General features: G+C 37.6%; 1 protein-coding gene across 2 annotated transcripts; it reads left to right on the top strand.

The window, feature by feature from the left end:
- The first annotated feature begins 8,707 nt into the window (after window positions 1-8,707).
- Window positions 8,708-10,890, top strand: LOC149188516 (uncharacterized). 2 transcript variants are annotated; one of them, XM_089413030.1, is made up of 6 exons: window positions 8,708-9,456; window positions 9,669-9,783; window positions 9,881-9,962; window positions 10,101-10,152; window positions 10,288-10,342; window positions 10,525-10,890. In XM_089413030.1, the coding sequence occupies exons 1-6, from the start codon at window positions 9,055-9,057 to the stop codon at window positions 10,707-10,709; spliced, it is 891 nt and encodes a 296-aa protein (XP_089269156.1). In that variant the 5' UTR covers window positions 8,708-9,054; the 3' UTR covers window positions 10,710-10,890. The 2 variants fall into 2 exon arrangements, with proteins under 2 accessions (XP_089269156.1, XP_089269157.1); XM_089413031.1 differs by having other exon boundaries at window positions 8,716-9,456; window positions 10,288-10,383; window positions 10,525-10,660.
- Window positions 10,891-12,103: the final 1,213 nt, after the last annotated feature.

Genomic DNA, 12,103 nt, shown 5'->3' with positions numbered 1-12,103 from the left:
GAACATAGAATAGTGAGAGACAACAACAAATATTTTATTATTCAGAAAGCAATGTTCACTAGCCTCTTTGAGGGGGCAACCTCCAATAGAGCAGAGCTCGATACAAAAATAAGACACGATGCTCCTCGCAGGGAGTCTTTATCCTTTATATATGACTCATACATGCAATACCATGGATCAATACCATGGGTTTTATTAATACCATCTATCTATTACCATGGCCCATTGCAACTAACTGTGGTCCCGTCATTAATTGCGGGTTAACCACTTACAATTATTAATATGGGCTTTATTGACTCTTTACTATGACTCGATCCCACTACATAAATAAGGGGGTTAGGGTGGGACCCTAACATGCCCTCCCCCTTAAGAATAGCCTTGTCCTCAAGGCTGAAGCTGCGGAAACTGCTGAAGAAGAGTGGCTGGTTCCCAAGTAGCATCTTCCGGAGAGGTGTCTTTCCACTTGACGAGAACTTCCCTAATCATGCGGCCACGTAGGTGCCTTTCTCGTGTGTCTAGGACCTATTCAGGTTGGAGCCAGATTGATCCTTCCTCATCCAATTCCATTCTGCAATTGTTCCCAATCACTTTCTTGAGGCATGAGACATGGAAAACTGGATGGATTTTTGCAGTAGGCGGCAAAGCCAGCTTGTAGGCTACTTCTCCAATGCGCTGAAGTACTTGATATGGTCCGTAGAATTTTGGAGATAGTTTCTGACAACCCTTGTCTTTGAGTGATGTTTGCTTATATGGTTGCAGCCTCAAAAAGACCTGATCCCCTTCTTGAAATTGGCGCTCTGAGCGATGCTGGTCTACCTGTTGCTTCATGCGGTTTTGAGCTTGATGAAGATTCTCTCTAAGATGGGCGAGCATGGTTGCGCGGTTTTGTAGGAGTTGATCCACTGCTTGTACCTTTGAGCACCCCTTGATATAAGAAGTAGGAGAAGGAGGGAGTTGACCATATACTGCTTCATAGGGAGTCATTTTGGTGGTGGCATGATAGTTGGTGTTATACCACCATTCAGCTAGAGGTAACCACTGTACCCAAAGATGTTGCTTTTCTGAAGTGAAACACCTAAGGTAGGTTTCCAAACATTTGTTGACGGCTTTAGTTTGACCATCTGTTTGTGGATGATAAGAAGTACTGAGTTTTAGTTGGGTGCCTTGTAGCCTGAAGAGTTCCTACCAAAAATTACTGGTGAAGATCGGGTCACGATCGGACACAATAGAAGTGGGCATGCCATGCAATTTGAAGATCTGATCCATGAAAGATTGAGCGACCAAATTCGGTGTAAATGGGTGGGGTAGAGCGCAGAAATGAGCATACTTCGAAAGTCTATCCACAACCACCATGATAACTGACTTGTTTCCTGACTTTGGAAGACCTGTAATGAAATCCATAGAAACCTCCGTCCATATTGCTACGGAGATGGGCAATGGTTGTAATGTGCCTGGTGCTTTGACGGTCTCCCCTTTGTGGCGTTGACAGACATCGCATTCTGCTACAAAAGTAAGGATGTCCTTTTTCATGCCTGTCCAAAAAAATGATCTTCTGGTGCGAGCATACGTCTTCTGAAAGCCTGAATGTCCTGCAATGGGGGATGAGTGCAATTATGCCAAAATGCGACTTTTGAGGGTGGATGTTGGTGATATTACGACTCTGTCCCTGTAGCGAAGAATCTCATCCTGCCACGAGTAGCCCTTGGTGGAATTTGGATCCACCTGCAATTGAGAAATGAGTTGGGAGAGCCCGGGATGTGAAAACCATTCCCTGCGAGCCTCTTCAATCCATTCTGAAATGGGAAGGGAAATTTCTAACAGGGTACTTACCTCCTCAAATTGGCGAGATAATGCATCTGCTACACTATTTTCTTGCCCTTTCTTGTAAATGATCTCATAATCATATCCCAGCATTTTGGCGAGCCATTTATTTTGTTGTGGGGAGGATAGGCGTTGCTCCAAAAAATATTTAAGACTGTGATGGTCTGTGCAGATTTGGAAACGTCGCCCCAATAAGTAAGGTCGCCAAGTCTCTACTGCATGTAAAATGGCCATCATTTCCTTCTCATAGGTAGATTGGCCCAGATTCTTCCCACTTAGTTGTTGGCTTGTGAAGGCCAAAGGTTGCCCTTCCTGCATTAAGACCACCCCAATACCCGTACCCGAAGCATCACATTCAATGACAAAAGATTTGGTGAAGTCAGGGAGTGCTAAGACTGGAGTGGAACACATGGCATTTTTGAGAGATGTAAATTCCTGTTGTGCGTCCTCATTCCAGAAGAATGATTTTTTCTTCAGGAGTTGAGTGAGGGGCTTCGCTATGCGACCATAATTGTGGACAAATTTGCGATAGTAGCCTGTGAGACCCAAAAATCCTCTCAGGCTCTTCAAGGTCTTAGGTTGAGGCCAATCCTGCATTGCCTGGATCTTTTTGGGGTCCACCTTGACACCTTCACGCCCCACAATGTGGCCCAAATACTCAACTTCTTCCATGCCAAACGAACACTTGGACATCTTAAAAAATAATTTATGCTGGCGGAGCAGTTGCAAGAGTAGATCTACATGCTGAAGATGTGCGGCCCAAGTGCAACTATAGATGAGGATGTCATCGAAGAAGACAAGGACAAATTTCCTAAGATATGGTTTGAGAAGGTGGTTCATAAGGCTCTGAAAAGTAGATGGGGCATTACAAAGACCGAATGGCATGACCATGAACTCATAATGGCCTTCAATGAGTTCGGAAAGCAGTCTTTGGAATGTCGACTTCCTTCATGCGAATTTGGTGGTAGCCTGAGCGAAGATCTAGCTTAGTGAAGAATTGAGGCCCATTGAGTTCATCCAGCAAATCATCAACCACCGGGATGGGAAATTTATCTTTGACTATCAACTTATTGAGGGCCCTGAAGTCTGGACACATCCACCACTCCCCATCTTTCTTGAGCACCATGACCACCGGTGATGAATAAGGACTAATGCTGGGACGAATGACACCTGCTTCCACAAGTTCCTTGATTATTTTTCTATTTCATTCTTTTGGGTGAACAGATATCTGTATGGGCGCACATTTGGGGGTTGGGCCCCTGGAACCAAGGTGATGCTATGATCATGTTCCCCTCTCGAGGGTGGAAGCTCATGAGGCTTGTCAAAGACCAGCAGATGGTTATTTAAAATCTGTTGCATCTCAGGATGAATAAGCAGAGACTTGGTTTCGACTGCCTGGATGGAATTAAATTGAGCTATAACTCCATGATGGCCCTTTTTTAGCAATTTTTCCATCCTATGCGAGCTGATGATAGAGGGAGCTCCCGCCTGGAGTCCACGGAGGGTATGTGTGGAGTTGTTCTGCTTAAAACTCATATATAACTCCTGGAAATCCATTGTGATTGGCCCAAGGGTGCGAAGCCATTCAACACCGAGGACAATGTTGCACCCTCCCATGTGTATGACAAACATGTGGGTCTTCAACTGATAATCCCCCATTTGAAGTTTGACATTTTCACAGCAGCCTTCACATTTCATTGTGCCCCCATCCGCAATTTGGACTTGGAAGTTAGAAACTGCTCGTACAAAACAATGCACTGCTTCCGCAACTTTTTGATGGATGAAATTATGTGTACTTCCACTACCAATCAAGACTACTACTGGGCGATGTTTAATAAAACCTCTGATTTTGAGAGTTTGAGGTGAAGAAATCCCTGCCAAAGCATGCAGCGAAATAACTGGTTCGTCAGGGACATTGTCCTTTTGGTTGTCCTCTTCTACCGCCTCATCTTCCTCCCGTGGTGGATATTCCTCCGATGAGCTGTAATCAGTGGCATCAATTTGAAAAAATTTTGGCTCCTTGCATTTATGACCTGGGGAGTAATTTTCATCACAGTAGTAACATAATCCTTGCTTTCTTCTTTCGGCCATTTCTGCAGGTGACACCTTTTGAACCTAAAGTGTTTGAGTCGTGTTGTAAGCCTGTGGGGGGCGACCCTTAGCGGTGAAATTTGGGCGACTGTACTGGGTTGCTAACGCACGTTCCACGTTACGAGCTACCTTGCAAGCCTCTGTCCATGTGGGAGGGTGGTACAGTAGGACATGGGCTTTTATGGCTTCTTTAAGACCGTTGATAAAACATTCCGTGTAGAACACATCTGAGAGACCCCTAGTGCGGAAGGCTAAGGCTTCAAAGGCTGTAATATATTCATCCACTGTGCCAGTCTATCAGAGCTTAGTAAGACGACCCAAAAAAGAAGATTCCTGGTCAAAGCATTCTGTAAGAGCTTTTTTGAAGGTGGTCCAAGTCACAAAAGGTCCATTGCAACGTTGATGCCATTCCCACCATTGCCACCTTTCATTGTCCAAGTACATGCTCCCCACCATAAGCTGAGTCTCATTATCTAAGATGTTATTCAGATTGAAATACTGCTCCATTTGTGCTATCCATGCTGCCGGGTGAGAACCATCAAATTTATGCATATCCAACTTGGGAGGTCGCGGACGGGATTGTTGGTGGGGGCCCCAGAGGTGAAGAGAGTGGCTAGACTCACCCTCACTATGTCCATTGCCAATATACGCCTCCTCGTGGGCTTCCTCCTTGCCCTTCGGGATTATGCTAGTTAGTCTGTCAAGCTGAATTTGGAGGGATTGCAAGGTTTGTTCAAGTTTGTCCATCCTCTCATTGGCCATAGCTTGAGCTCTAGTTTCTACCATGCACCGACCTGATGTTCTTGAAATTTGGGACCGCCCAAAAAATTTTTTTCACTAAGAATTGAATGGTACCACCGTGCTCAGCTCGTCGTCCTGATTCTGATGGGCTAGATCACCAATAAGCGCCCCGGGAGATCTCAGATTTTTTTTTTCTTCTGAAAACTCCTAATGGAGTTTTACTCCTTCCTTAGGAATACTGCAGTAACCGAATCCTCAAAATGTCAATGCTGCCAAAAGTCCTGCGAAAATCATGCCCCAGTATAGGAACCCCACACAACTACTCAGATTCGATGGGTCTGAGAGATCTGAATGGCGGATCGGATAGCTCTGAGCGGCTGAACAGATTGCTGTTGCGGATTTGATGGATCTAATAGAGCGGAATGGCTGGTCGGAACTGCGGGACTGATGTCTACTGTTGCTGCACCCCTTTGCGCAAGCGGATCTGGCAGAGATGATGCGTGATCCCAAGATAGAAAAGGGAACTATGGTCTCGAGGAGTGTCAGGTGCTACAGATCGCAATATACTTGGCCCAATGTTTCAGGGCTCTAACTAAGGAGGATCAACCGTACCCTTAGCCGTACAACCCGACTACTCTATCGTACGGGCAAGTAATCTCTCCGAGTGCTATTCTCGGTGTACTGTAGCAGCAAGACGGCAGACGGTTTATCTATGGCGAGGTTGCAGAGGAGCTAAGGGGCTTCTGATATACCCAAAAGGTACTTGGAAGACAGTCCATACACGGATCTGTCTAATGTGCTACTACTCGAAGGGGTACCCACAGGGGTTACAAGGGAGTCCAACATTGTGACCACCTCTTGTATTTCCTGCGTGCATGCCTCCCCAAATCCGCAGGTTTATGTGCTCAACGACAGATCCCGTGGTTTAAAGACGCCGGAATATGTCTCTAGCCAAAATTTTTTTTTGCTAAGAAATGGAGATCCCACCGGCTCTGGAAAGTGCTCTGATACCACTTGTTATGCTCTTAACCTGCAAAAAGATACCCAAATACAAAGTATGCGAAGAAAGATACCCAGAACATAGAATAGTGAGAGACAACAGCAAATATTTGATTATTCAGAAAGCAATGTTCACTGGCCTCTTCGAGGGGGAAACCTCCAATAGAGTAGAGCTCGATACAAAAATAAGACACGATGCTCCTCACAGGGAGTCTCTATCCTTTATATATGACTCATACATGAAATACCATGGATCAATACCATGGGTTTTATTAATACCATCTATCTAATACCATGGCCCATTTGCAACTAACTGTGGTCCCGTCATTAATTGCGGTTTAACCACTTACAATTATTAATATGGGCTTTATTGACTCTTTACTATGACTCGATCCCACTACATAAATAAGGGGGTTAGGGTGGGACCCTAACATTATGCACAATAGGTAATGTAGATGTCAATGACCCACTCAGAGAAGGAATTTCAGTGAATTCTCTCAAAACACGTCAAGTTGAACTTAGTGCCATACGATAACAACTCGAGAAATGACTTGTTGGATAGTTAGCTGATGGATAAAAATAATAATCCAGCCTAGAAAGTATACATCCTTAAACCAAAATTATGCATCCCTGAAGGAAATTTATATGATTTCTATTGTTTTAAGAGGGTATTCTAGTGATTTTTTCCGAACTAAAATTTTCCACCCAATTTATTTTCATTTTCTACCAAAATTGAATTTGAACATAGAAATTATGGTTCAAGCCACATTTCTAGAAACACCCCTTCTCGCATGCAATTCCAAACATAGTTAACTTATGCACAATTTCAAATATTATGTTGTGAATCACGTAGAATCATTGTTCAAACCTCATTCCAAACATTCAATTTTATAAATAAATGGTTGGATCTGTCTATTGTTCATGCATACAATTTCATAAGTAGATGGCTTGATTAAACCTCACTCTAATTACCCATTCCCTCTTAATTAGTTTGAAAGACACTATATCTCCGGATAGCTACTATACTTGCATTGCATTGAATTCCTTTCTATGTAGGTTTGTTTTGAAGTATTTGCGATGGACAAATGATATTTGCACCATTTATTCTATTTCCTAAGTCATTTTTATCTTTAGTGTGCTTGAATTTCATCATTGAAGGCCAAAAACAAAGAATATGTGGTAGATAAGAAATGTGTGTATCCCAAGATGTTTATATGTACAATGGGGATGCATGTGAATGCATACAAAGGATTTTGCACATAAAAAGGCATTAAAATACACCATTTTTTTGCATCGTCGTGCATTTCCTTTGTCAAAGGGTAACACCAACCCTATCTACTAAGAATAAAGGAAGAGAACATACCAACGTTGAATGACTACCTACTTTGGATGCAATCCCATGTTAAAAGATAAATGATATTTATACTCTATGACTAAGATGGATCTGAGGTATAAATTTGATTTTCACTCTTACCCATCAAATAATTTTTTTGTAATGGGTTTGTTTTTAAAATTATCTTCCTCCTTATATTTTATATTTGGTTTTATTTGTAATTTAAATGTAATGTACAATATATATTTTTATTAATTTTTTATTATGAACACAAAACTAATTATGCTTAACATAAAGTTATTATGAAATTACATTTAACCTAACATCATCAAATATCAAAATATATATATATATATATATATATAATATTAATATTTAATATTTGATGTTTACTACTTTATATGGAGTACATCATTATTAAAAACATAAATAGAGAATAAAAATCGTTACATATTTAGGATTCTTCTTTGCTTACCATCTTTTAAATTTCTTCCCTCTAACATCTTGTAGGATTTGCTTCAGCAAAATTGGAAATTGAGTTTGTAAAATTTAACATACAACTGCAAGGAGCATGCATTTCTTGAATAATTGGATAGTGTAATGTATTCTAACTTTTGAGTTGTATCCATTATCCAATCACTTATGGGCATGAAATATACACCCTACTAAAAGTCCACAAATAATTCTAACGCACTTTGCTAACAAGATATATGGTTTCATTAATAAAGGCTATCCTCAATGATCATGATTTCACTACTGGAGTGATCTTTCTCCTTTTATAGTGATTCCATCACCCTTTAATGTAAAACCTATCAATATTGCTCAATGTTGCTTTGAGTGATTCAATCACACTTTAATGTAAAAGTTATGAATATGGTTCAATAACTTACCATGTGTATGTGTGTTTACGTGTTTCATCACTTAATAATAACATGTCAATTTATAATCATTAAATAAAATAAATATTTATTAAATTTAATTATTAAATAAATCTCATATATTTAAATAATATAATAATTTCATGAATTTAATTACAAAATGGATTTCAAATGTTTTTCTTTGCCATAGTATGTCTCTTTATTTGGTCTTGATGATAAACTACACTTGTTGGTTCGAATCTTATATTGTTTTCAATTTAAGCCTTTGCCATGATATGCCTCTTCATGTGGTCCTGATAGTGAACCACACTTGTTGGTTCGAAACTCGTTAGCCAAAAATTTCTCTTATGTAATTTCTACCGAAAAACTTTACTTAATTTATTATAGATCATACATAAATGTTTTAAATAACCTAATCAATTTTATAAATACATAGTTTTAAATAAAATAATCAATTTTATGAATAAATGCTTTAACTAAATTAATTTTATGAAATTTAATTATTATATTTTAATTAACTTATATAAATTATTCATTTTATACACCAATTTAATTTAATGTGTAATTTAACTTAATTTTAAATTTAAATAATAATAATAATACGAAAATCATAAACATTTTTTATATATCATAAACATCTTTTATATATATATGCAGAGATACCGTTTGAAAAAAGGAGGGATCCCTACGTTTCAGTGCTCGATGGGACTCCGAAAGCATATACCCATTACATGGAAAATATTATTAATCTTGTCATATTAGAATATTTGCCTCTAATCATGTTGTAAAGTTGACGAAACAGTCCGTGATTTGGATTGCCTCCCCAATAAGTTTCCAGAGTTTCAAAACACTTCACAGAATGAAGTTGGCCCGCATAAGAGCCAGAGCCTGTTAAAAGCGAAAGCAAAATTTCTGCTACGAAGATAATATTCGTTTCGTAGACGAGAGTTCGAATCTGATGCAACACAACACTCACGTTTTGATTTTAGCAGCATCACAGCATATCTCCTCCTGCACAAGGCAATGTAATTCAATAAATACAAAATACCCAGTCTCTGTTCAATACAGTTAGCAGGAGTTTTCCCTTTCTGAATTTGAATTCTAATTCAAATCCTTCCGAGTCTCCTGCATTTGAATTCTAATTCAAACCCTTCCGAGTCTCCTGCATTTGCATTTTTACTTCAAATCGTCATGGCCTCTCTCGCATTCAACGCATTATCATTATCCCCAAAACCTGTTGCGCTGCTTCCCACCCGTTACCAGCCACAGAATTATGCTTTTGCCGTTCAGAGGCTCCCTCCATCATCCAGTGCCCGTTTCCAGTTGAATGCGGTGCCTCGAGCACATGAGGTATTAAGCCCGAGAGGTCGCGGGTTCAAAACTCTTTGGTGTACATCGGTTTCAAAGAATGGTGATCCTGAGATCGAATCCTTTGCAGAAAAACCACGCACAGAGGTGGCCTCTGCCATGCCTGTGGTGATGGAATTCTATGCGGCAATCAACAAGAGAGATCCGAAAGCCTTGTCTGAGATCATGTCAGACAAGTGCCTATTCCACGACTCGTCTTTCCCCAAGGGTTTTGAGGGAAAAGAGGTAAGTAGATTTCAGGGTTTTATTCTATTTTACACTAAGCAATTTTTTTTACAGATATAGATTACAGTCCTGAGTCCTCTATTTAGATTATAAAAGCCATCTCCCAACACAAGCAAAGATTAATGAAAACCTTGAAATAAATAATCCCTCTCTTTTTATATACTGTTAATATTTGCTAACATAATAACATGTGAAATGTGAGATGACTACAGGCCGTTTTACAATACATCAAAGATTTGATGGAAGCCCTGGGAAAGGACATGCAATTTAAAATAGATGGAATAAGTGAAGGCGATGATCTTACAGTGGCAGTGCTGTGGCATTTAGGTTAGTAATTTTCAGTGACATCAAGTATTAGATAATATTTTGTGTCTGTATGTTGATATCATTGGTTTTTAATGCTAAAATGGTTAAACTTTTGCAGAATGGCAAGGACGAAAATTTCCTTTCTCCAAAGGCTGTGGCATATTTTACTGTGAAAAAGAAGGAGACAAATTATTAATAAGGTCAGATCTCTTAAACACCACTGTTGCAGCTGGGAGGAAGTTTATTAATAAGGTCTGGCACCATTAAGAAAACTTTATCTTCAAGTGTTCAGTACCATATATGTGAATTATGCAAATTCTTTTTACTGTCTGTAACAGGATGGTGCATGACTTCATGGAAACACCTCTCAAACCGGGTGAATTGATTCTGGTAAGCAGTAGCTTTGATGGACATAAATATGGTTTAATTAGCCATATTTTATACGATTTCTATTAATCTTTTTAACAATTTATTTGAGATTAATGCACTCCTGCTCATTGTTTTATTTCATTTGTTTTGTGGCAGAGATTGCTGAAGACCATTACATCATTGTTTGAACAATTTCCACTTGTTGCACAAAGTATAATATAATCATACCTTAATATTTCTTTGATTTACAAGGTTTGCATGTAAACTCTTTACTTTATAAAACAATACATGTTCAGAATTTGAGAAATGAAAAGTCGATACAGAATTTTTACCCCATTAGAACCTCTTTACAGGACAATAATTCACTAACATTTTTCTTTTCTTTTTTGCCAGACTTTCTGGCAAATCCATATTATGCTTTTGCAGGGATGATCATGTTTTACAATAAGTATTTGAAACCGATAATTCGTCCATTCATAATATACTATCGTGGGCTATTGACTACTTTCTTGTACTGGGCAACTTGCCTTTTTCGAATTGTCTTCAAAATTCTACAGATTCTATCTGCTGGCCAATGATAGAAATACAATTATGTAAATTATCTTTATTCATTTTAAATTTTGAAAAATGGTATTTTGAATTTGTTGGAGGAGATACAACTACCTCAGCTGTTATGTTTGAGATTCCAGATGAATAAATGGCAACGTCAAACAAATGTAATCATTGAAATTATTTTTATTCATTATAAAATTTTGGAAACTTGTATTTTCAATTATAAGAGAGTTTCTTTCGGGTAAATCACAAGAAATTTCATTTATCCATGCATTTCGAACCAACAAGTGTGGTTCATCGTCAAGACAAGTTGAATGATTAAATAGATAGAGCAGAAACTCCAACAGCTGTATTCCAAAATGTTGTTGGAGTCTATACAACTACTTTAATTCTTATGTTTGACATTGCGATATAACCCATTGCCAAAGTTATACGAATATAATTTTGTGTTTGAATTCCGGGATGACCCACTGGTAACCCATTGCCAAAGTTATACGAATATAATTTTGTGTTTGAATTCCGGGATGACCCACTGGTAAACTTACGATGTAAGTATATAAATTATTTTTGTTGATTAAAAAATTAAAACAGTGTATATTTTAGATGTTATGAGTAGATATATAATTAATATAAATTGATTTTAATTTTATTAAATTTATAAAAATAATTTAATAATTTAATTTATAAATCTCTTAATTTAATGTAAATTTTATATTATTATTTTTTAAATAAAAAACAAAAATGTATTTTTTCTCCTTTCATACTGCTGCATAATTAATACATTTTCCTTTCATACTGTTTCATGATTATTGCAATTTTATCTTTTTATCAATTAAGAATTACAAATGTGAAAACAAAATACATAAATATAAAATTAAACCAGCCATTGCATTCATTTTTTATATTGGAAGGCAACTAAAAACCAGAAAAACACTTCTCTAGTTGTTATTTATTTACACCAAATGAAAGTAAAAGAAAGCAGTGTAGTAGAAGAATACCCAAAAAAAAAAAGGGAAACCAACGTTTGAATGCATATTTTTTCGGTCATTTATCAAATACTTGGAATAAAAAAATAAAAAAGTAAAATATTTATAAGAGAATGTTTTGTAATGATTATGGGATAAAGAGGATTGAAAATATTTGGAATAAAATAAATAAATAAAATAGTAATAAAGAGAATGTTTTTTAATTATTATTAGATAAAGTGGAGTTCAGGAGAATTAATTTATAGTTAAATGGATGAGGTAGATAAGTAAATATTAACCGAACAATTTTTTTAAACTTATATCAATATTTTGTGAAGCCAAGGAATAACACTTGTATGTATTTTTCTTTTCATAAATGATAATAGAATTATATAAAGAGTAGTTTTGGTTTTCATACTCAAAGGTTAATTTTTATTCTAATTGTTTATAATCTT

Source organism: Pinus tabuliformis, chromosome 3_1 (assembly GCF_031772625.1).
Source record: "Pinus tabuliformis cultivar Carrire ecotype Pingquan chromosome 3_1, CPIR1, whole genome shotgun sequence".
Lineage (NCBI taxonomy): Eukaryota > Viridiplantae > Streptophyta > Pinopsida > Pinales > Pinaceae > Pinus > Pinus tabuliformis.
Note: the sequence above shows the minus strand (reverse complement) of the source record. Positions and strands in the feature narration are given on the sequence as shown.

What these genes read in the sequence shown, in the direction of transcription:
- LOC149188516 (XM_089413030.1), top strand. Translation starts at nt 9,055, where the DNA reads ATGGCCTCTCTCGCATTCAACGCATTATCATTATCCCCAAAACCTGTT. An exon ending in AGGGTTTTGAGGGAAAAGAG is followed by an intron (nt 9,457 to 9,668) that starts GTAAGTAGATTT and finishes AGATGACTACAG; the next exon opens with GCCGTTTTACAATACATCAA. An exon ending in AACCGGGTGAATTGATTCTG is followed by an intron (nt 10,153 to 10,287) that starts GTAAGCAGTAGC and finishes GTTTTGTGGCAG; the next exon opens with AGATTGCTGAAGACCATTAC.